The following is a 24,658-nucleotide window of genomic DNA, read 5'->3' on the forward strand; positions in this document are numbered from 1 at the left end:
GTCATCCCATTTTATTTGTATAGTATTATAATTCTCCGAAATTATTTAATTATTTTCTCCCCCCCCTCCCAGATTGGAAACACCATAAGAACGGGGGCCAAGTTTGACTTGTCCGTGGCTGTATCCCCAATGGCATACAGTAGGTGCTAGGTTAATAACTGCAGCTTGAAGGGATGTCAGGAAGCCCCTCTCCCTTTCCCTTGGCATCTCGGCACCGCACGGCCAGCACTGCTGAGCCCTCGCCTCCCGCGAGCCATGCCCTTACTGGAGTCTGGTGCGCGGTGTCTGCCCTCCCCGAAGCCCCCAGCATCGCGCCAGGAGCGGGAGCCTTTCCTTTGCTTCCCACTCGATGCCCTTTGTCTTCACTTTCTGCTGAAAACCACACAACCAGAGTATCTGCCCAGACTTGTGTCTTCCTTGAGGAAGGAATAGAGACGTATTTGTTTGCCCCGCTCTGTGATGTGCTCACCCCGGGGGCGCCTGTGAGGGGACCGTGGGCCCCTGTTGCTGGGCTCCCTCCCTTCGGGCTTTGGCAGGAGCTGGGGAGCGGCCTGCTCTCTCCTCTGCACGCCTCACAGCCACTCTGGTCTCGCCTGGGCTCTGACCAAGCTAGACAGAGTCTTGGGTTATTTTTAATGTGCACAGATGCCCTGTCTGCCTCTTTATTCAGACGGAGCTCAAAAGGACTGTTGGACTAACCGAGCGTCTGCCATGATGCCTCTTGAAAAGCCAAGGCACTTTTGGGAGGACTCCTTATTTTTCGCTATAACAACTTTTTCATCCCCCAAACCTTCTCAATCAAGCAGTGATGTTTTGTCGTTAGGGATTCGGGTAGACAGGCTCACCAACTTACGTGGCATCACGGTTACTAGTCAGAGGAAGTAATTTGGAGCCCGTTTGGGTGGTGTCCCACATTCGGAAGACCCCGAACATGTCGCCTTGTGCCGATGTGCCGAGCGGGGGACGCGCAGAAGGGCGGCTTCCGCAGACGTTAATCTGCTGGGTCAAGTCCTGAAGATGTTCGCATTTAAGTGCAGCTTAAGAGCAAGAGAACCTCAACCCCTAAACGTTTGATAAACTGTAACAAAAGTGGTGTAGAGAGATGAATGTGTCAAAGGGGGCTTACGGGAGGCGACTCGTGGATTCACCTTCCGCCCCCATCGCCCACCACTCACGGGGCTCAGCAGACTCTTTCCGCCGAGGGCCGCCGGGTGGAAACGATGTCAGGCTCTGCAGGAGGTAAACGTCATCGTCATCACAGGATCGGGGCCGTGGCCCAGCATAGTGCCCTCGGCAAATGGGTCCACCGGGGTTCGCAGCGGTTAAGGCTCGTCAGGGAACAGGCTATTCCGTGGTCTCACAGCATCTCCCCACAGGTTCCTGATAAGTTACAAAGGGCAAGAGAACTTTACGACGAAGTCACGTGGCGGACGGCACCTCAACCAGGTGACAAGATGTTAGTGGGGTCAATCCTGAGACAAGCTGACGTGACATCCCTCTTGCTGAGGACGTCTCAACATCAACCCTGTAAAATTCTTGGATAAGTGTTTATCTTAAGTCTAATCTCAAGGAAGCCATCAGACAAATGCGGATTGTGGGACTTTTTTTTTTTTAAGATTTTATTTATTTATTTGAGAGAGAGAGCACAAGCAGGGAGGGGGCAGAGGGAGAGGGAGAAGCAGGCTCCCTGCTGAGCAGGGACCCTCCCCCACCCACCACGCGGGGCTGGGTCCCAGGACCCCGGGATCATGACCTGAGCCAAAGGCAGACGCTTAACCAACTGAGCCACCCAGGTGCCCAGATGTTATCTTTCTTCTACTGGACCGTGAGCACACTTACCCTTTGCTTTGGGGGAACACACTATCTCAACCTTTTGAGGCTGTTCTCCATACAAACATCCTTGACATGACGGTCCAGACAGAGGGCAGCCGGGGCCTCTCCTGGAAAGACGTGCAGAGACACAAGAGCACCGTGCAGAGTTGTCTTCCCATGGATTGAAAAAGAAAGCAGCTTTCAGGGGCCTTATTGGGATAATCAGGGAGGAGGGGGTTATATAAAATACAGGTCATATAATACTTTTGCCCCAGTGTTAAATTCCTTTGGTGTGGTCACACTATTGTGTTTACGTAGGAGATCGTCTTTGTTCTTAAAGATGCCACTTAAGTATTGGGGGTTAAGGGTCACGATGTCTGCCACTAAGTTTTCAAGGGTTCAGAAAAGCAGATAACGCATAGGGATCACGCAGACGCACGTGCACACGGGAGAGACATCGAAGGAGGCCAGATGTGTCACCATGGCAACCCATGATGCGTGGAGGTGAGGGAGCTTGGGTCTTCATGATATTACTCTTTCAACTTTATAAAACCAAAATTAGGGGGACCTGGCTTCCCCAGGAACATGCAACGGGCTCACCTGACGTTAAGGACCGCATTTTGCCTACGCTCGCTCGGTCACTGATTTTATCCCTGCCCTGCCTTAATTAAGTGCTCTGAGGACATGAATAGGTTTTTTGTTGACTCAAGCTTCGGAGAAGCTGGCAAGAAAAGGCCTTTTCAGCTAAAACTCCTTAAACCCCGAAGGTGTGAACCAGCGAGCTAGCAGCCCCGTTTCAGCTGTGGACTCCCCTGCATGCGGCTGTGACAGGAGGCGGCCGGCCCTCTTCTGGAACGGACCGGGGAGGAGCAGCAAGAATTCCAAGCCGGGAAGTTGGCGGCAGAGTTTTCATTATTTCGCTCAAAGCATGGGGAATCCTGAGTTTGTTCCAGACACACACACACTCAGATGTCAGCAGAAGGACATGCTCCCACTTACAGATGCACCGTGGATCCGTTCTGTCCCCGTGTCCCTCCATTAGGTGGGCAGGTGGGTGGGCAGGTGGGCGAGAGCCAGTCTCAGGGATGGACGCCGGTCCCTGCCCACCGTGGGCTCGGGCCCGGGGACGGTGAGGCCAGACACAGGCCCTGACCCCCCAGACAGGCAGCGGCCCAGCAAAGACAGAGCCCGGGCTCGGGGAGGACGCGAGCTAAAAATGAAGCCGTGAGTCATTATGGAAGCTGTGTCCCGGGGCAGGGACGGCTGTGGCTCATGCGGGGGACAGAGCGAGGGTGCTGGGGACAATCTGATTCTCGTTCGGCTGGGCGGGGAGGGGCATCCGCGGGCCAGGCCCCAGACCGGGCCCTGCCAAGGACGCAGGGTCCCAAAGTCGCGGTCGTGCAGCATTGGGCCTTGAACGTAAAACGTATTTCCCTGGAGTACTGGCTCTTAGGAACAGTTCAACTAGGAGCTGTCAGGAGCTTATGATGAAAAAGCAACGTCTGCCCTCCTTTCTCGGCCCCTTTGAACTCCACTGAGAGTCTCCCCGAGGCTCCTTTCGAATGCTAAAGAATGTGATTACTGCCGGCCTGCATTCCCTAAAGGAAGACAAAATCTATGCGCTCTCCAGAGAGAAGATAAAGATTTCCCTCCCATGCTACCCGCTTCTGTTCTCCTCCTAAGGAAAAAGAAAAATACATATGCACATACACGTGTGTACGAGTCTGTGTGCGCGTGTGTTTGTGTATAAACCCGTGTTGTGTATGCGCGTGCTGGTGCGCACACGTGTGTAGACTTCATCTACTGACTAGCTTGGTTACTTTAATCAGGCGAGGAGATGCCCTGATTGAGAGCAAGGGCCACAAAGCCCGGAGAATCAGCATCTTGCCGAGGGCGCGGCCCCAGCCTGGCCCAGCCTAGCAGCCTACGCCAGTTCTATTTAATCCCAGGATATTCCCTCCTCATTCAATCTCTTTATTTAAACCCCGCTTTATGGAGCGGCCACGGAGGCACAGAGAGGGCATCGCAAATTGCCCAAAGCACACAGCTGGGAAGTGTTAGAGTTAAGGCCAGGCCCTGCTGTGTGAGTTTAGGTGAGACGTTACCCTCTCTGAGCTTCCCTCTTGCCATCTCTGAAGGTGAGGCAGCTCTCCGCATTCTGCCGGTCTTTCCGGATCACGGCAGCTATAGACAAGTCTGATGAAACCAACCAGCCGGCAGCTCCCCAGGCACTGCTGTGTGGGGGACGAGGACCCTCCCGGGTGGGTGGCTATTAATTCCTTAGACTTGCTCGTACCCCAGGAGACACGAGTACACAGCCCTGCCCTCAAGGCGCTTCCAGGGCAGTTGGCAAGAGCAGGAAGGATCTGTAAACAAGCACCATGTCACCTGAGTAGGATCTTTGCTTTCAACCCAGCCTGGGCCTTTGGGGTCTTTGGCATGATCCCCTAGATGGGCTTGCTTGCTTCGGAACGGTCTCTGCAGGTCACAGACCTGCCTCATCATCAGGCATTAGAAACTCAGTCCTCCTGCCTCACTGTTTCATGATACTTTGGGTCCCACCAAAAGCTTTCCCCACATCCATCCTCCCAGCCTCCGGTCGGGCTTTCTCCTTAACAGCTGTGTGACCTCTGGCAAGTCACTTAACCTCTCTGAGCCTCCCTGGCTGGATCTGCTTTATTTTAAAATAGAAGGACTCCACATCCATCTTGGGTGTCAGGGTAGATTGCGGGGTTCAAGTGCAAGACAATGCGTGTGCAGAGGCCTTTGTAAACGGTCCATGAATGCACAGCCCTACTTTTATGAATGTTCTCCCAAGCTGCTCGGAACAAGCGGCTAAGGGCTCTCCATGAAAAAGCCTTTATTCCTGCGTGCCCTTCCCCTTAATCCTCTGGCATTTCTCGGAGCATTGAGCTTCCCTCTCACAAAGCGGCGTGGGGACGTCCCCCTGAGGCTGGGATGTCGGGATGCTGGTGAGTCCCCAGAGCTGGCAATCACCTGACCATGTGCTCTTAAAAGCAGGTGACTTCACAAGCTCCTGGATGAATGTGTCCCACTGCAAAAGTGTGCAGTATGGGGGCCTGCCATTTTCTCTAGCATGGAACACACACTTAGGACCCCTTATAGTGTACCCCAATACCTCTTTTTATTAAATATCTACTTTTTTCTATTAAATATCCAATCTCTCTCTCTCTCTCTCCTCTCCTATCTTTGATCTAACTTTAGAAACAATTTTGATCAGATCATTTCTAAAACCTGCTTGAAAACCTCTGCAGATTCCTGATCTCCTGGCAGATAAAGTCCAAATCCCTTAGCATCACACACCCGTCTCTACAAACCCGATCTCGCCTCCTGCAGTCCCTGTCTCGGCCCGCAGCCCTGGGCCCAGATCTTGAAAGACCACCCCTTCTTGTTCCTCTGGCTTCCCGTCACAGAGGAAATGTTCAAGCCCCTTTTCCTCTCAAGACTGGCCAACAGAGCCAACCACCCACCCACTGGCCCCTGGCTCAAGCTAACTTATGGAAATTTTGGCCTTTCCTCCCCTCTTTGACATTTGCAGACCATCTGGCACTGTGAGAAATAGAAGCTTCTATAGTACAGGCTTTCCGTGGATGGGCAGCCCCCAGCCTTCAGCAGTGGATTCGATGAGGTCAGAGGTCATGGTCACTGGGGTCACTTGTGTGGGCCACTAACTGGGTGTTTGACATTTGGAGTGTGGGCAAGTTTTTCCTGCCCCTAGATGTATACACATCTCCAACATTATTCCACACAAGGGAGTCCATTTCAGGGGAAGCTGTGTGTGGGTGCAGGGAAACTTCCAGAACCTAACTGGGCATCGTCATCAAGTTTACTCCTGGTAAGTGTGAATGGCGCAAGGGGGGCAGGATCAGGGTGAGGGGAGCGAGGCACTTGCCAACAACACAAAATTTATGGGAATGTCCCAAATGTGGGGACACATTTGGAAATCACGACAAATATGATTTTACTTCTGAAGGTCATGTTGACGGTAAAAATGGACACAGAAAATTCAAGGTGAGCAAAATCTCAACATTTTAAATGAAGTCAGGATGACCCTTCCATTGTGCAACCTAGCCCACGTGCCTTCGCCCTAACTCCCCGCGGGGCCTGGGACACGCTGCTGCCTGGGTGTCCCTATTCACTTCCCTGCGATCAGAAGTCATCGGCTGTTTGTCAAAGACTTCTCTCCAGGGCGGCCAAGCCATGGCAGCGACTGGGCGTTTGGGGAGAAGGTGAATCTTAATGTGTTCATGTTCTGGGAAGCACAGCCTCCCACTTTGGCTCTGTGAGATCACAGCAGTCCCCCTCACACCCACTTCTGGTCAAGTGGCCCATGGAAGGCCTGTCTTGCCTATAAGATTTGAAGCAAATGGAGTCAGTTCTGTTTTGGTTTTTTTTTTTCCTCCAGAATGTTCCAGATATTCAAACCTTTGGTTAAGTCTGTTTGGGCAGCAGACTCCCCATGTTCTTCCTGGCTGATATGGAAATGGGTTGTACATTCACCTGATAACAGGTCCCTCTGTGTTTCCCAGCACTCTTAGGAAGCTACCACCCGGCCCTTCTGGAAAGCACCTCATGTTCTCTAGCTGCAGGGGGTGGGGCTCCGACACTGGTGTCCTTGCTGTCTCCCCCACCTGCAAGTAAATTCTGTCTCCAGCTCACTGCTCGATGGTCAAGGTCTCATCTTAAAAATGTCACCTCAGGGGCGCCTGGGTGGCTCAGTTGGTTAAGCAACTGCCTTCGGCTCAGGTCATGATCCTGGAGTCCCGGGATCGAGTCCCGCATCGGGCTCCCTGCTCTGCAGGGAGTCTGCTCCTCCCTCTGACCCTCCCCCCTCTCATGTGCTCTCTCTCTCAAATAAATAAATAAAATCTTTAAAAAAAAAAAAAAAAAAATGTCACCTCAGAGCCGCCTTCCCTGAACACCAGAGCCATAAACCGTCCTGTCCCCTGATTCTACTTGCTTGCAGTGCTTTATGAATTTCCTCCACTGAACTCACCCCCTTTGCTCCCTGGTGTGTTCACCACCCCCTCCCCAAACACGGTGCCCCAGGGCCAGGCTATCCTCCCCAGAGCTCAGGGCACAGTGGGGCCCTGATCAGTCTTGACCTGATGAGCATGCTTTAAGGAAGAGGAAGAGCCGAGACATCTGTCCACACCTTCCTTCTCTCCTCTCCTCCCTCCAGCCTCCCTCCCATTCCTGCCCTTTTCAAAGCAATTTGTGGGCAGCCTGGGTGCTCTGCTTTCAGGATGGCAGGCTGGAAGCCTGGTGTGGGGTGTCTGTGTGAGTGGGTGGCTGGATGAGAGCTGCAGCCACAAAGAGCTGAGTCCTGGTCACCTGAAGAAAAGGAAACAAGTGCCCCTCGCCCTTGGGAGGAAGGAAAAGAGGTGGGACCAAGACCCTTGTTAATGAGAAAGAACCTGCTAGGAGGAAATGTGGAAACGGACAGATGTGTACAAGATTCCAGGAAGGGTTTCTCACCTCCCCTACTTGCCCCCAGCCCCATTTCCACCCGGAAGACCCAGGTGGCTGTGAGTAACCAGATAATCAGATCATGGAGACCCAGGTACCCAGGGCAGGCAGCGGGCCCTTTAGGACCTACACTAAGGGTGGGCATTCTGTCTGGAAAGAGAGCCGCTCAAGAGCAGGTCGTGAAGCCCCGGTGGGGGGGGGGCCCTCAGGCATCTGGTTTCCCCTCCCTCCTAAGTCCCAGATCTCCCTAAATAGAGGTTTCTAAAGATTCCTGCATTCTGACTTCAGCGAGATGGAGAAAACCTCGGGTGGCCACATCCAACATTACCACCGCCAGCACTCGGGGTGCCTCGGGGACCCCCGAGCCCTGGGGCGCGTCCCGGGGGCGCACGGGAAGCCTGCTCGGCCCGGCCGGCTGGCGGTGCCGTCCCTGGGCGCGGCGGCGGGAGGGCGGGCGGAGGCCGGACCGGGGCGGGTGCCCACCGCGCAGGCCGGGCGGGGTGGGCCGGGGAGGGGGGGCAGGAGAAGGAGGGGGGAGGAGGGGGGAGGAGAAGGAGGGGGGAGGAGGGGGGAGGAGGGGGGGAGGAGGGGGGAGGGGGGAGGAGGAGGGGGGAGGGGGGAGGAGGAGGCGCCTAGAAAAGGAGGCGCGGGCCGGGAAGGTGCGGAGAGGGCCGGCGACGGAGCGCGGAGGCGAGGCCAGGCGGGCGCGCGGCGGGGCGGGCGGGGGCGCGCACCGAGCGGCCGGGTGGCGGCGGGGAGCCGGGGAGCCGGGGCGCGGGGGGCCGGGGGGGGACGCCGGGCCTGACGCGCCGCCGCTCGGCTCTGCCCGCGGGTCCCGGGCGCGCAGTCCTCGGCCCGCCGCCCGGCCCGGGCCCCGGAGCGCGGTGGAGGAGCCCCCCCCGAGGAGCCGGGGGCCCGCGCCCCGCGCCCCCCAGACATGGTGGGCCACCTGCATCTGCAGGGCATGGAGGAGAGCCTCAAGGAGAAGAGCCGGGAGGGCTTGCTGGACAGCCCCGACTCCGGGCTGCCCCCCAGCCCCAGCCCCAGCCCGCCCTTCTACTCGCTGGCGCCCGGCATCCTCGACGCCCGCGCGGGGGGCGCCGGCGCCACCTCGGAGCCCCCCGGCCCCGGCGAGGCCAGAGCGGTAAGCGCGCGCCTTCGCTCAGAACCCGGGTCGGGACCAGCCAGGGGCGAGGGGCCGCTCTCGCCGCGCCCCCAGACGCGGTGCCTCGGAAGCCGGGACGGGGTTCCCCACCCCCCCGCACCCCCGGCCCGAGTCCAGAAGGGGGCCCGGTGACAGCGGCGCTCCGCGGGCGGGCCCGGGCCCGGAGCTGGAGGTGGTCCGGCCTGACCCCTGGCCCCGGAGACCTCTCCCTGGCGGTGGGCCTGTCTGCGGAGCGATCCGTCTTGCTGTCAGCCCTGAAGGGCTAGGGGGTGAGGGAACACGCCCGGAATTCCCAAAGAAGTTGGCTCCCGGCTGGGTGGGCTTGAACCCCAGGTCGGAGCATGTTGGTGACATCCGTAGCCAGGGCCCTTCTGCTCCTGACCCGGGTCCCTGTTTACTATTCCCAGGGCTACCAGCCTGAAAGCCTTTTTTTTAAAAACAAAAAAAAAGCAAACCCAGACAGTAACCCTTCCTTCTCTGGATGTTGAGGGATGTTGACGTGGAGCTGAGGCGTGCCTGGGGGAGGCTGGAACCCCAGGGCAGGAGACTCAACAGTTTTCTCTGCCCCCCGAACTTAGTGGGGCCTTCAGGTGGATTTGGGTGGGCACCCAGCTTGGCGGCTGGACCGAGCCAGAGTGGCCCCAGGCCGGCCGAAGCAAAGTGGGTGGGATCCAGCACCTTCCTGACTTGAGAAATGACAAGATGAAATTGGGAGGTCGCTAGCGATCCCAGTGGCATTCCTCCCCCCCCCCCCATTCTTGCCTGCTCTCTGCACGTCTTAACATCTTTTCTGCCAAGTGTATGTGCTGGCCCAGCTCCAGCCCGACTCCGCTTTCCTGGGGCCCAGCGATGCTCACCCGGCACCTCACGGGGCACAAAATGCCTCCCCCCAGCTGAAAATCCTCCCAACAGCAGGAGGAACGCTTGCCTTGCTTCAAGCCTCACGACATGAATTTCACTTGGGCCTCCCTTGCTCCTCAGTCCGGTGAGTCCCAAACTTGCCTGGGCCTTGGCATCTCTCAGAGATTTCTTTGAACAGTACCCATGCCCACCTCCCAGCAGACATCCACGTTTTGTTGGTAAAGACTGTGACCTGAGCGCCAGGATTTTTAAAACCTCCCTAGATGATCTGATGTGCAGCCCAGTTTGGGAACTATTATCTTAGACCAAAATCACACGGGGAATTTGAGCACTGGGCTGGGGGTGGGGGGGGGCATTGAGGACTCGTAGGGGTGACAGAGGCGGTTTGCAGGAGAATCAATCCTGCGGTGTGAATGCACCAGCTTTCCTGCAAGAGGGGCTCGGACTTGGCACGGCTGCTTGGGGGTATTTGCGCTGTGCATGTGGGGAGTAAATCCGATGTCCAACGGGACAGGACTTAGAAAGGGACAAGGAGCCAGTTCCTTCCCCTTTAGTCTTTGGATGACCCAGAGTCCTCCTTAAAGAGGGTTTTCTGGAAGCTTTCTCTGCCAGCCAGGCCAGCCAGGCCAGCCAGGGGCAGCCATAAGAACTGTGTGCCTGGCTTCCTTGTCTTGGCTGTTCTGGTTGATTTTATTTTTTTTTCCCCTTCCTTGCTAACTAGCTGCCAGGTACGGAACTGTGCTGTCCCTGATCTTTTAATTTGGCTTGAAGGCAAAACCTGGGGCTATTTCCGCCCAGGTGATTCTCTGGGGCGTTTAGATAGCCCTTCCCCCAGGCCAGAAACTCTCCTAACCCCTTGACGTACATCGGCTCATTTGCTTTCCACGATATCCCAATGAAGTAAGCACCCTTATTACCCCATTTTCCAGAGGGCCAAGTGAAGCAGGGGTTAGCGACTTACCCAAGGTCACTCTGTTGTTGGTAAGTGGCCTTGCTGGGATGGAACCCAGGGAATATGGATCCTGAGTCTTTATGCTTAAACTTTCTATTATCCTGCCTTTCACTCTGTAGCTAATTAACTACCTTGTGTGGGTTTATTATTATTTTTTTCAATCCAAAAACAAAATGCCTGGGAACCTATGGGGTTTTGAGATGCTGCTTTTAATAAAAAGAGAGGAAATGGTTGCCACGGGCAACTTCTTCTCGGCCCCTGGGCCTGCAGCTGGGGCCCCGCCCACCTAACCCACAGGGCACCCCACCTCCTGGTGAACTCCCGACGTTTAACAGCACCCTGCTCACTGCTGACTCACCCAGCATGCTTTCCAGGTGCAGACTTAGGCAGGTTATCCGCCGCCCATCTCGCACGTCTCTGGGGAGACGGACAGAAACCCGTCCCACATCTTGGAGCCAATGGTGTCAAATGCCCAAGCGGAGGGTGGTGGCCTGTGGGACCCGGTTTCCTCTGGCGTCCCCTTTGGTGCCATGCGCCAGACCATATGGATCTGGGTGTCAGCCTGGTTTGCACGGGCTGTTCTGACACCCAGTTCCCGGCGCTGCTACCCCAGCCAGGGGCGCGAGCTGCGAGTGCTGTCCCCAGTCCCTAGCTGGTGAGGTCCTCGCCAGCTTGTCCCCCTGCTCAGTATGCTGGACACGAATGTTAAATTTGCTCACGCTTCATTTCATCACCGAGGTCCCGTTCCCCACCCCTCGCTTTGTGTCAAGAGGCTCACTCATGGTCTGCACAATGGCCCATTGACGCTGGGTGTCTGGCTGGCGGCAAGGCTGCCTCCGCCCAAGCGGGCAGAGGCCCCGGGGCCAGGCTGGGTGTGAACGCGCCTCCCCACCCCGCCTTCACCGTGGGTTTTCCTTGCTCACTCGTTGGAGCAAAGAGAGTCATGTTCCTGGTGATTCCCAAGTCAAATGACGAGGTCGGAACCAGTCATTCATCCCACCAGTACTTACTGAGCACCTACTGTGCGCTGTGCACTGTTTTGGACGGTGGGCCACATAGCACTGAACAAGATGTGCAGGGTCCCCGCCCTCATGGAACTGGTGTTCTAGTGGGGGAGACAGAGGTCACCAACTTAAATGGGACACCATACCGGGTGGCTTGAGAAGTGTTCTTAAAAGGTTGGGTAAGGATGCGGTGCCATAGCTGGGGTGGTAGGGAAAGTGGTGGTTAACAGAAACCAGGACGAAGTGAGGGCATGGACGTGATGGCTCTAGGACTAAAGTGTGTGACAGTCCAAGAGGACGGCAAGTGCAAAGGTCCTGAGGTGGGAGCAAGATAGGTGTGTTCGAGGAGCCGAGAGGAGGCCGACAGAGGCCAGAGCGGGGACTTGTGGGCCAAGCTGAGGCCAGAAAGTAAAATTCCCTTTGGTCTTTTAAACATGTACTTGTGACTATTTTATTTTTATCTTTCAAAAGGCATCCTGAGCCCCCACAGCCCCTCGAGTTAGAGACTCAAGTCAGACTTGACTGAGAGAGGTGCCGTGAGGAATGGGGTCCGTGCGGGACTGGCCCCACGCGGGCGCCCTGCTCCCCTGCAGGACAGAGGGACAGCCAAGGCTGCCCGTGGGCCAGGAGGGCTCGCCTGTCAGCTGCACTCCGCCCACAAACGAACCAGGCCAGGTGAGGGACACAGCGTGAGCAAGACTCGCGCCATCCATCCGCGCCGCCTGCGAGCTCCGGGGCCGGGACCGCCCGCTCGAGGTCGAGCAGACCCCCGATGTCCGCCCTCCCGCCTCCCGGGCCTGCCCGGCCGAGCTGTGGGGACGGAGGGACGCTGTGGGGAGAGGGACAGGCTGCCTGTGAGGGAGAGCGGTGTGTGCAGCAGAGACCGCTAACAGGGACAGTTCGGGGAACTTAGGCCAGCCCCGTCTTAGGCCCTCAGGGAGGCCACAGACAGCACCGGGGGTCTCAGGCCGTGCTCTCTCGGCACGTGTCTGAGAGAATAGCCACCACTTGGGGGGGGGGAGATGTGGGCAGATCTGGAGTCTGCGGGGGTGACGGTCTGGGCTGGAACCCACTCAGATGTGGAGATGGGGTTCTCTTGCCCGGGGCTCTGTCCGTAGCCGGTGGCCTGGGCTCCGTCACACATGGCTTCTGTCACCCCATCCGGGCTCCCGGGACTGTTTCTATGTTGAATGGGCTTGTGAGCAGCACACCTGAGAATTTCCCTAAGGATGAGGTGCTCCTTCCCTGGACCCGGATTCTGGGAGGAGCCATGTGGGCCCGGTGTAGGGAGAACCAGCGGTGGGGAGTGAGAGGTCTGTGCCCCATCCTGGGAAATTTCCCGGGGCTGCCCAGCCCTTTGAGAACACCCATGGTCACGGCCGCCTCCTGGGAGCTGGGCTGTCGCCGCTCCCCCTCCCCGCCAGGAGTCCTGGATTTTCTCAGTCCTGTTTCTGGACCGTGAGGGTGATACCAAGGATCACAGAGGGAGGTAGGGATTTCGGGAGTTAGTGCCCAGAGTTGGGAAGGATGGAAGGATGGAAAGAGGAATGAATGCATGCATAAATGGACAGATGGGTAGATGGACGGATGGATAGATATGTATGAATGGACCAATGGATGGATGGACAGATGGATGAATGGACAGATGGGTGGATGGACAAATGGGTGGATAGACAAATGGACAGGTGGATGGATGAATGGACAGGCAGACTGAGGAGACAGGTCAGTCCCCATGGCCCCCTGGCAGGCTCATCGGTGTGTCCCTGACTAGTGAAGGTGTCTGAGCGAGCTCAGGTGGAAGAGAGCCAGGTGCGTCAGGCCAAGGTGGGAGGAGCCCGTTTGCAGAAAGGGAGGTTGGGAGGAGGGACGGGAGAAGAGCCAGAAACACTGGCGCCTCCATTCAGCCCTTGTGTGCTTGACCCTGGATGAATTGGCCTCCAGCAAAGTCTTGGTGGTGGGCTCACCTGTCTGAGAAGCTCCAGTTGTATCTTTCGAGTAGAAGGGAGACAAAGAGGCCCGCCCCCTCCCAGGTGCTCTGGAGCGGGGCCAGCGAGCAGGAACCACCTTCCTGGGAAAACCGGCCTTCACTGGCCGGCAGGACCTCGCGGGTGCCCGCCCGAGCTCCCTGGGGCTGTGCAGCCAAGTCACGAAATGGGGGCTTAGAACAACAGACATGCCTTCTCAGTTCTGGAGCCAGGAGTCTGAAGTCAAGGCCTCAGGAGGGCCATGCTCCCTCCAAAGGCTCCGGGGGGGGGAATCTATCCCGTGTGTCTGTTCTGGCTTCTGGGGGTGGCTGGCAATCCTTGGGGTCAGTCTCTGCCCCATCCTCGTGTGGCCGTCTTCCCTGCATGTGTCCCACAGTTTACCCGCTCATAAGGACACCAGTCAGTGGATGTAGGGCCCACTCGTACCCAGTAGGACCTCATATTTGCAAAGACCCTATTTCCCAGGCCAACCTGCCACCCACCGTCCTGCTGGCTTGGGTCTATCTGGCCGCCTGTCACAAGGAGCAGGCTGGTCCTTGAGCCCTGCCTCCAAGCTAATGTTGGTGTTTGCTTAGTTTTCCTGCTTTGGGTGTCAGACCTCGGGCCTGTGGGGTGAGTGCTGGGCCCGTGACGCTTTGTGGCTCTCCAGGGAGACTCCGTGCGGGGACTCCTGGGCTCCCCCCGCCAGGCCTGTTCAGCTCCACGGTGGTGCCATGTTGGGGGAGGACAGTGAGCCTAAGGAACCCCCTCCCCACTGCTCTGGGATTTGTCCCATGGCCCCAGGCCCTATCGTACGAAGAGTGGGAACTCTTGAATGTCTCCTTCTTGGATCACTTTCCTCATGGGTGAAGGTCACAGTCAACAAATCCCAAATGCACACCGAAGATAATCCACTTTAATTTGGATAGCCGCAAAAGCCGTCGCCGGCTGCCAAGGTCAGTGTCCTGGAGGAAAGGCCATTCTAGCCGTTGCAGAGGTTCCACGTGGCTTTGGTGAGGACACCTCTCCGCCGAGTCAGTGGAGGGGGCGTCTCCCTAGCGGTCTCTCTCTTTCTGCAGGAGCAGCAGGGGGCTCTGGACCCCCCTCCTGTCACACGCCCTCCGTGGTTGGGGCTGGTTGCTCCCTGCCGGAACGGAGAGCTCACGGCCGCTGTGCGTCCCCTGGGGTGGGCACAGACACCACTGGGCTGTCCCTCCGTGTCCCTGGCGGCCAGGCTGGGACCCCTGGGCAGGCTGGGCTGTCACCCCGAGACACGGAACTCTCACAACAGAGCAGTTACCTTCCTTTGCCGTCCTGTGGGCCGTGCCTGGTTCGGCCGCCAGGAGGGGGGGCTCCGAAGCACCCCTGTGTGTTTGTACTTCCAGCCAGCGCCTATTTATCCTCACCCGGCGGCTCCTGGGAAGGCCCATGAATCACAGGCCGAGGCAGGTGGGGCCTCCGGACCCCGCTCCCTCTGGGGCCCGCCCTGGGCCCCCCACCTCACCCCCAGCCTGCCCAGGAGACCAGAGAGCCGGCCTGCTCCCCCAGACTATAACAGGGCCCTCCCAGCTGGGAGCCTCCATCTGGGGTGCAGAGGGCCTGGGGGTGGTCTCCGCTCGTCTGTGCGTGGGACTCGCTCGTTCCTCCCCTGCCCCTGCTTCCCAGAGCTGCAAGGGGATCCAAATCCCCCTAGGTCACTGGCCAGTCCCGCGGGGTAGGTCTCACGAACGGCACGACCTTATCATATAGGTGGCTGGGCGGCTGCCGGCGTGTTCTCTTCAGGACGGAACAAGAATCCGGGCATCGGGGAGGGGGGCAGTCTGGGTGGCTGGGTGAGGGCGGTGGGCTGTCCGGGGGCTGTCTCTGCTCCAGGTAGGCCCGTGGCCGGCGGAGCAGGTGCAGGGGCATTCGGGCCCCCGCCCCCGCTCCGGCGGCCCCCAGCCTGGTGACCCCCACCAGAACGTGACCCAGTCTTGGAGGAGCTCCTGTTCCAGGGCGGTTGGAAAGTCCTTCCAGGGCCAGTGCTGTGCTTTCTTGGCTGTGAGAGGTGCTTCCCTTGCCCGCTCTCCAGGCTGGCTGGGTTCCATGGGGCTGGCACTACCATTTTGATGTTAAAATAACCCTGCATCCCGAAAGACTCAGCTCTGAGCTTCCGGACGGGCCCGTGGCTGCCAGGGAGGCCGAGCACCGCGCAGCCGCCGCCGCCTTCCCCCTGCGCCTGTCCCTGGAGCCCCGCAGGGCTGTCCTGGGCCCTTGGCGGTGACTTCCGGAGCTGTCTCGCCACCCAGGCCCGCTGGACGCCGGCCTGCGTCTGGGTTTTTGCTGGCTTCCCATATCTCTCGCACAGCACTTCCAGTTTGGGTAGATTTTAGATGTTTTTCCACTGGGGCCCTTTGGAAAACGGTGCCCAGAGCTCCAGCTTCCCAGCCCAGCCTGTGAAGTGAGTCTTGTCTCCTCTCCCGGTAGCCAGTCAGGGAGCGAGGTCCAGCCGGGATGCGGCTGCTCCCATGGGCGCTCGGGGAGGTGCCAGAAGGTCTGGCAGTTTCTTTATCCTGGGTCAACCCCAGGGGACTGTGCCGCTCGGCTCTGCAACAGCACGGAAGGCTCTCCCTCAAAGCCGTCCTCCCTGCTCCCTAGCTTGGCAGTTATTCTTTCGGGAGGGGCGGGGAGAGCAGGGTGGGGTGATGAAAACCAGCATCAGGCTTCCTCTCTCTCTCTCCAGCCGTTCCACCGATCTGGACAGAAGAAACATCTCCAGAAACCTTAGTCCCCTCACATGCCTGCATCATTCTGTTTTCTTCTATAGCCAATGTCATGCCCTCTTGAACAAGAGGCGCCCTGGGAGGCACTGTGCCTCATCCCACCCACACAGGGTCTGGCACACAGTAGGTGTTCAGCCCACAGCAGGTGCTCAGCAAACAGTAGGTGCTTGGCAAACATTAGGTGCTCTGCAAACATTAGGTGCTCTGCAAACACTTGTACACCTTTGGGGAAATGCCACGCTTTAGATAATGCCTTTGGGGAGAGAGCATTATTTTGATAAACATCAAATCATGGAGTTTTATAGGTGGGGTCAGTTGGTGTAACCAGATGAGCCATGGAAGCTGCCAGAAGTGCTTCAATCTTGTCACTGTCCTCCTACCCCTTTAAATTCAGTCTCCTGAAAGTGTGTGCTTGCTTCTGGAAGTGTTGTCTCAAAGCTCACAAGGGTGTGGGCTATGTGGCTTCGCTGCTCTCCAGGGAGGCCTCCCCTCCCTTGGACCTTCACAGAAAGGAGGCCTCCTGCTACAAGCCAGGTTGTATACAGGGCTTGCTCTGTGCCAGGCCCTGCCCCACACATTTGCAGGCTCTGTGGCCTGTCACCCACCCCGGAGGCCAGGAGGCTGCTGGCCAGAGGGGGGCTTCCCACCCCGAGTCCTCCAGGGCACGGATGGCTTCCTAGTGCTGCTGGAACAGACCGCCCCATGGTGGCTTAAAGCAGCACGTATTTATTATCTTACAGCTCCAAAAGTCAGAAGTCTGAAGTGGGTCTTGCAGGCTAAAATCAAGGGTTTTGAAGACTGCGTTCCTTTGTGGAAGGTCGAGGGGACAATCATGCCTTGTCTTTTTCACCTTCTAGAGGCTGCCCGCATCCCTTGGCTAGTGGCCCCTTCCCCCATCCTAAGGCAGCAGGGCAGTGTCTTCAATCTGACCGCAACCCCCTGCCTCCCTCGGATAAGGACGCCTGCGAGCGATCGCGCCAGGCCGCCGGCTAGCCCAGGGTCCCCTCCCCATCTCAAGATCCCTAACCTAACCACATCACAGTCCCGGAGATTAGGGCACGCACATCTTTGGGGCATTATTCCACCTGCTGCGCCCAGGAAGGAGACAGCAGTTGGCCCTTTGTGGGCCACTCTGTAAATGCCAGCGAGATGTGGGGCCACCTTGAGGACAGCTACTGGGGGCTTTGGGGGACCTCCTCCTCCTTCTCCAAGCCTCCGATCCTTTCTCCCTGTGGCCCTTGGCTCTTGTTCTGGGGAACGCTGTGCTCGGCTGGGGAGGGGCTGCCGGCGATTCTGTCTGTAGGCTGACCCCAGACAGGCTTGGGCCCGGCCCTGGGCTACCGAGTCAGTGGGGGCGTCTTTGCACGTGAGAGTTCTCGCCTCTCAACAGTGCAGGGGCCGTGAGGTGCCCAGCCCTGGGTTAGACAGCCCATCAGGTCCTGAACGTTATGGAGCTCCTGGTCTGGGGGTCACAGACACACAAAGGGGTCGCAGCACCGGACCAGGGGAGAAGGAACCAGAAGGACGTTCCCGGTGCAGGAAGCAGCATGAGCCGAGGCACAGAGGCAGCGGCGGTGTGGCCGAGGGCGTGAGGGATACGTGGGCAGAGGCCAGTCCCACGCGTGCGAGAGGCAGCTGAGGAGTAGGAGTTGAGGGCATGGACTCTGGGACCAGACCCTAGGGTTCAAATCCTAGTTTTGCCTCTTCCTAGCTGTGTGGCCTCAGGCAAGTTACTTGGTCGCTCTGGGCCTCTGTTTCAGCATCTATAAAATGGGGGAGCTAATAGCAGCTCTCTCCGGTCGAATGAGTGAATGCGTGGAGAGTGCCTGGTGCCGTCAGAGCTCAAAAAGCATGGGCTGCTGGGATTTATCCTCATCCCGGTGAGGACCAGGAGGACCTGGGTGGGGAGGGGACAGGTCCAGGAAATCTCAGGTCGATGAACAGTCAGGTCTTGGGCTGCGTATGATTCCTCATCTTGTCCGATCCGGGGGGTGGGGGCTGGCCTGGAGGCTGAGCTCTTGCGCTTGCGTCTTAGGACCCTCCAGAAAACTGGGTAGAATGAATATCCTTTAGAACAGTATTGTCCAAGAGAACTTCGTGCGGTAGTGGGAATGTTCTAGATCCGCACCGATGGTACAGAAACCACGACTTCACGCGGCTGCTGAGCCCTTCAAGTGCAGCCGGGACGACTGGAATTTGTCATTTGTTCAGTGGTACTCAGGTTACACTGCGATCAGCCCGTGCAGCTAGCGGCTACCGGCCCAGACAGGGCAGCCCGAGAGCAGCGTCCCCAGAGGTGGGGGCTGCAGGAGACGCGTGGAAAAACTTCCTCTAGATGGTAAGATGTAGGAGCGTGGTTTACAGGCAACCCCAGACTTCGGGGACAGGACGGTGTTGAAGGAGAAAGGAAGAGGAGTCCGTTCCGAAGACGAAGGGCGTTGGGAGTGCGGGTGGCAAGTGGACATGGAAGGAGCTGAGGAGTGGGCAGTGGTCTCAGCTGGTGGAGCAGGGGAGGCAGGGCTGGGGTCGGGGTGCTGTCTGGGGCTGAGGTGACCCCTCAGGGGCCTGATTGGGTGGTGTTCCAGGAAACGTGAAAGTGCAGGCCCCGTGACCTGTGGGGCCAGAGTTCACTCCACTCCACCCTTCAGGTCACACCTCAAGGGTCACTTCCACAGGGAAGCCCTCCAGGATTCCCCAACGGTCAGTCCCCCCACAGCCCGCCCCAGCACCAGCCCAGTGACTACAGCCCTCACTGCAGTTGGAATTTTAGGCCTTGAGGGGTCCTGTGAAGACCAGCGGAGGATTCAGGCAGCAAGCGCAGTCTGGATGCCAGGGGAGCACACAGGGGCTCCGTAAATGAACGGGATGGGAGGCCCACCGCCAGTCCCCTGAGCTCATTGAGCGCTCGCTGAGGGCACGTGGAGTCACAGCAGAGGCCGGCTGGGGGGTGGCCCCGCATGGGACACCTGCTGTCAGACCGGCTAGTGACGCGAGGTGACCCTGCGTCACAAACATCCCCAGGCCGTGCTGTACTGAAAGCAGAGGTGTCTTTCTGGCTCTCACTCGGCGTTCGTCGTGGCTTGACCGTGACGTTGAGACCCGGGCCATCTGCCTTCCCGAGGAACCGAGGGTCTCAGGCTGGCGAAGAGGTCAGCGATGGGGGACCTCACCCCGGCGCGAGACCCTGGGCCCGGCGGTGCCACGTGCCCCTCGCCCCCGGGGCCTGGGGGTGGGTTCCCGCCCCACGAGCAAAGGCAGAGCGCGGGCGCTCGCGGCCGATGGGCTGGTAGCCACCCTGGAGGTGAGACAGGAGGCAGGGCTCAGACGGAGCGGCTCCCGGTCCTTGCCCGGCTCAGGCGTCCCCACCTCCTGAGGACGTTTGTGCCGTGTGTCCCTCCTCCCGGAGCGGGGGCCCTCTTGGCTGGCCTGAGACCCAGGCGTGCCCTCAGCCTCGGGCGGCACCAGGCAAGGTCAGGAGCCAAGGTGGTCTCAGCCCCCCGCAGGGCTCCCGACTACCTGCGTCACCACGGGGGCAGCCTGGGGGGCCTTGAGCTCGGGGTCCCAGGGCTCCAGGGCTCTGAGCCGGCTCCCGGGGCGTGCTGGGGGCTGGGGGTTGCAGGAAGAGGCCATTACCACAGCCTGGGAACTGGGGGGCAGGCTGGTGGGTGGGGAGCCGAGAGCTCAGGGGGCTGTGCTGGGGGGGTGCTTCTTGATGGACCCCACGAAGCAGGCTTCCAGACCAAGCCAGGGCTGGAAGGATGTGGGGCGGCCCTCTTGTGCCCTGTGGGGAGCTGGGGCCACAGGGCCGAAGGGCCATGTAACCCCATGTCTGTGGCTCTCCTTACAGCCCCCTGCCCGCCCCCCGAACTCCCCAGCGCTTGAGATGAGGCCCCGGATGCTGCCTGTGTTCTTTGGGGAGAGCATTGAGGTGCACCCAGAGCCCACACACGAGATCCGGTGAGTGGGGCTGCAGGGCGGGTGGGGGTGCGGCAGGCGCTGGTCCCGACGCCCCATGGGGAAGGGGGGCCAGGCTGTGGGCCCAGCAGGCTCTCCCCCCCGCCCCATCCCCCGGGCAGCCCTCTGGTTGCTGCTCCCTGAGGAGGAAAAACCGAGGCTTGGCCAGCGATGAACTGATTCTAAGAGACGCTGACCCAAGGGGACCTTCTCTGTCTCTCTCCTGTGCTCCGGGTCTGCACCGGGCCATTTCCCCCCTGCCCTTCTTCCCAAATCTGGCTGATTTTATTTTAATCCAACCTTCCAGAAAGTTTGCACAATGATCAGCCCTCACACACCTCACGTAGCTCCCTCCCTCCTCCGGTCCTGCCAGATGTTTCGGTATCCGTGACCCAGCCCCGCACAGGCAGCTGGGGACCCCCTTTTCTGCTCAGGGCTTGGCAGGTGTCATGTGAATACAGAGTTGCTCTGGGTTCCTGGGACTGTCGTGTCTCCTTTATCCACTGAGGAGTCCTTGACCGCACCCGTATCAGGTGCGCTCCCGCGTGTGGGACAGCTTAGGTGCATCTGGACTTCTGGGCTAAGGTGACCCCACCAGGAGATTTCCTGCATTGGTTTGCCCTCCTTGGAGGGCTTCTGGGGATCAGGATTCCCGAAGGTGGAGTCCAGGGGCCACGGGTCTTGCCCAGATATCCACAGGATCCTCGGGCATAGATCTGTCCACGTCAACCTGGGCCGGCCAGGGAGACCGGCTGTCCCCCCCACCCCCCAGCTCAGGACGTGGTCCCAGGAGACAGACGCATCCGCTTGACCGTTCGTTCTTCCCAAAGAGACCCCGTTATTTAAATGTGGACTAAGACGACCAGCCGCCCCCACATGGGTGCACAAGAGCTTGACTCTCGGGCCTTCCGATCCCCTTCCCGAGCTGACCGTCTGTGGGGCTGCGATGGGGGACGAGGCAGGTACAATCCCCACCCTCCCGGGGCTTTTGCCTGCAGTTTGCTTTTTGGAGTCTGGAAGCAGAGCTCTGGGCCACTGAGCAGCTGCTCGCTCGTAAGGGGGTCACGCACATGGGGGTGTCGAAGCTACTTTTTGGGGAAACTTATTTTGGTATAATTTCAAACTTAGAGCAAAGCGTCAGGGAGAGCACAAGGAAGCCCCGCGTCCCTGTTAAACAGATTCACTGCTTCTTTACATTTTGTCCTGTTTGCTTGAACATCTGCACGCTCGCCTTCTTCGTAAACGAAACTTTTGTCTGAACCATTGGAGACAGGCAGTTGGTGGCATCCCGACCTCTAGCCCCTAATACTCTGGCGCCCCTCCCGAGAGCGGGCACATACATCCTCTCGTGTAGTGACACCCCCCCCCGCATCCCCACGGCACAGATTTCGTCCGCTGCCCCCACATGTCCTTTCACGGCAGATTTCTAGCCCGACTCAGGATCCGCCCGAGCCACGGGCCGCGTCGAGTCCCACCTCTTCAGTGTCCAGCAAGCGGGCACACTCCCTCTGCCGTTTGGCCCTGACACCTTGGGAGAGCCAGGCCGTTCTGTTCGGTGGTGCCCTGCCCGCGTTCACGGAGCCCCGCCCCCCAGACGGCACGGGGTGCGGGGGCAGCGGGCGGCCCCCATCCCGGGCTCACCCTGCCTCCCCGCCCCCCCCCCGCCCTCCCCAGCTGCAACTCGGAGGTCAAGTACGCCTCGGAGAAGCACTTCCGGGACAACGTCTTCTACGCGCCCGTGCCCACGGTCACGGCCTACAGCGAGACGATCGTGGCGGCGCCCAACTGCACGTGGCGCAACTACCGCAGCCAGCTGAGGCTGGAGCCGCGGCCCCGGGCCCTGCACTTCCGCAGCACCACCATCATCTTCCCCAAGCACGCCAGGAGCACTTTCCGGACCACCCTGCACTGCAGCCTGGGCCGGTCCCGCCGCTGGTTCACCTCCAGCGTGCACCTGCAGCTGTGCGGGCACCCCCGCCTCCTGGGGCCCGCGGCGGCGCTCTGACGGGGCGGGGCCGCCCCCCACCAGTGACCTTGGACTGGGGGCGCCCAAGGACGGACTCCGCGGCTCAGCCTGGAGCCGGGGCAGGAGGGAGGTGGGGGAGGCCCGTCGCAGTGTGGCGGACTCCATTTTATTAGCTCGGGATCGGGTGAGGCGGCGCGGGCATGGCGCTCTGCAGATGCGGTGGGTGGTGGCCCGCCCCAGGCTCCTGGCCGGAGAGGGAAGCCGGGCGTCGGAGGCGCGCCCGTGGAGCCCAGAGCAGCCTTGGCCGGAGGGCTGCTGCAGCCCCTCCAGACCCCCGGCCACCCCGTCTGTCCGGGGCTGCCGGCCTGGCTCCCAGGCCGTGGGCCAGGGAGGGGGGGTGCCACCCCAGACACCCACACTCCTGGGAAGAGCTGTCTCCAAAGTGGGCCCTTCACCAGCGCGTGGCTCGGCGAGTGGCCCGGGCTGAGCGACCGGGGGGCCGTTGAGCCGGGAGGCTGGGCACAGGCCAGCTGCTGAAGCCAGGGCTCGTGCTGGTAAAGACCTTGCCCGAGCGGCTCCCGTGTCCTGTGCCCCCAGGGACGCAGATTGAGGGCACAGCCCGCCTAAATGGAGGCCTGGGAGCTCTGCGGCCGGAGCCTCGCCCCCAGGGCATCCCTGCCAACCTCTGTCCGCGCGACCCCAGCCGGAGCAAGACTCTCAGCCCGGAGCCTCCGTGCCAGGTGCCAAGGGGAGGCGTCGAAGCTCTCGGAACGTCCGCCGTCACCTGCGTGAGGGTCCGGGCTCAGCTGTCGGCTTAAAGAGATACTATGGGGGTTTCTGCGCGTGGTGATGCCACACGGGCCGCAGGGCTCACCTGGCGTGTGATGCCGGGACGCGCCAGGGCCTAGGGACCACGGTCTGGTGCCCCAGGAGCCCCCAGTGTGGCCTGAATGGACCCGGCGGGTAGGGGGCTGCCCCGCCACTCCCTTGGTCACCCCCCACAGTGGGGGTGAGAGAAGCAGCTCCGAGCTCACGTCCAAGAGAGGCAGAGTGCCTGATATATTTTTATAGACCTACACAGACAGTGCATGTTCTCTCCACAGTCTGATTAACAAATAACTTAAGAACCTGACTGATCATCTTAATAAAATGTGCAAACCCAAAGAGGCTACCCCTTCTGTGTTTCTGAGCCCCTCAGATCCCATGGGATGGGGGGACAGGTTTTCATAGGCCCCTGTACTCTGTGACCATCCCTCTTCTTCCCACCCAGGCTTAGCTTCAGGGAACCCCGCCTCCCCTCAGCCTCTCCTCTGCTCACAGGGAACAGGGAGGTGCTCGGAAGGCTCAGAACCTGTACCCCATCCCCTTAGCCCCCGTGGGCACGGCTTCACCCAAGAGCTGGTGAATAAATGCAGAGACCCAGGCCCCACCATCGGATTCGGGTCTGGGGGTGGTTCCAAAGGATCCTGGGAATCTGCATTTTTTTGGTACCCAAATGCTTTGTGCCCAGCATCTCAGCCCCCTGCACTGATACCCCCAACCCCTCCCCCGAGAAGGGCCCCAGCTGCCTCTGCAGAGAAGGTTGTCCCAACCCCTATTACACCTTCTCTCCACCTCGTCCACGTCTTCGGAGTGGCCCCTGGGGCCCCAGGTTGTGAGTGCTATTAGGGAGACACTTGACAGCCACGGGACACTGTCCCCTGGGAATTGCAAAGTCAGACTGGAATTTGCCCCCCCCCCCCCGGGCCTCTGGAGTTGGTAGGCTGAGCAGTGGGGTGTGTTTTGACATAGAGGCTTTTTGCAGGGGACAGATCCCTCATTCGAGGGGGTGGGTCGCAGGAGTACGATGGGCAGGGTCATTTGTGGCCTCCTGATGCCGGGCCCTGAGCCTGCCGGTGTGTCAGATGGCATAATTGTAAAGCTGTCCTAGCTGACTCCTTCAGCACCCAGATGCTCCCGATGCTGGAAGAAACATCCCATGTGGTTTCACTCCGGTCAGCCGTACCTGCTGAGATGGTGCATTCCCGTATCTCCATTTTACAGAGGAGTAAGGCACAGAGAGGTTAAGTAACTTGCCTGAGGTCACACAGCGAGTGGGAGGCAGGGCCAGGATCGTACCCACTTGGCTACCTGCCTTTGATGGAGGATGGTCTCTAGCAGGGTGGGGCCAGGGGGTGAAAACCAGGAGGGTCAAGGACAGGCTTCGGTCACTTTGAGGAAGACTCCTGAGGCCTCTGTGGGCTGTGTGGACAAGCCTTAGGGACCCTGAGAACCCAGCCCGTTTAGAGATGGGATTCTGTGCGGACATGCGTGCTGGGGGTTGCATCATTTGTACCTAATCAGTCCAACTGCACAAGCTCCATTTTAACCATGACCTTGATCTCCTACCACTTGGAGGAAGAATGGGTTGGGCTTCTGGACCTGTGCAGTTATGATGCGATGAATCGAGCGACCTTGGGGGTGCCCCTGGGGCCGCCCTTCCAGAAGGAACTTCCGAGGTGCACAGGTAGCTGAGAGCCTCCAGCTGCAGCTTTCTGGCCCCTGCCTGGGCCCCCCAGCATGAGTCCTCGCCCTCGGGGGACTGAGACGATGTCTTTCCCTTCTCTTTCCGGGCATCACCTCCATCCCAACCAGGTCTCCCAGACAGAGAGCACAGCAAGTTGGAGTCCCTGACTGCTCCCTGTCTCCAGGGGGCTCTGTGAGGCCCAGCCTGGGAGGAGGAGAAAGT

At 59.4% G+C, this 24,658-nt stretch overlaps 1 protein-coding gene and 1 long non-coding RNA gene across 2 annotated transcripts; one reads left to right on the forward strand and one right to left on the reverse strand.

Moving 5' to 3' along the window:
• Positions 1 to 702: 702 nt before the first annotated feature.
• On the reverse strand, positions 703 to 11,743 carry LOC118528400 (uncharacterized). The gene is made up of 3 exons (XR_013443555.1): positions 10,639 to 11,743; positions 1,840 to 1,983; positions 703 to 1,380 (listed from the first exon to the last, which is right to left on the reverse strand). It is a non-coding gene; the product is annotated as an uncharacterized LOC118528400 (long non-coding RNA).
• RFLNA (refilin A) lies at positions 8,145 to 23,094 on the forward strand. The gene is made up of 3 exons (XM_036080772.2): positions 8,145 to 8,446; positions 19,858 to 19,967; positions 21,639 to 23,094. Exons 1-3 carry the CDS (start codon positions 8,240 to 8,242, stop codon positions 21,967 to 21,969), a joined length of 648 nt encoding a protein of 215 aa, XP_035936665.1. The 5' UTR covers positions 8,145 to 8,239; the 3' UTR covers positions 21,970 to 23,094.
• The last annotated feature ends 1,564 nt before the right edge of the window (positions 23,095 to 24,658 follow it).

This window comes from Halichoerus grypus, chromosome 13 (assembly GCF_964656455.1).
Source record: "Halichoerus grypus chromosome 13, mHalGry1.hap1.1, whole genome shotgun sequence".
Taxonomy (NCBI): domain Eukaryota; kingdom Metazoa; phylum Chordata; class Mammalia; order Carnivora; family Phocidae; genus Halichoerus; species Halichoerus grypus.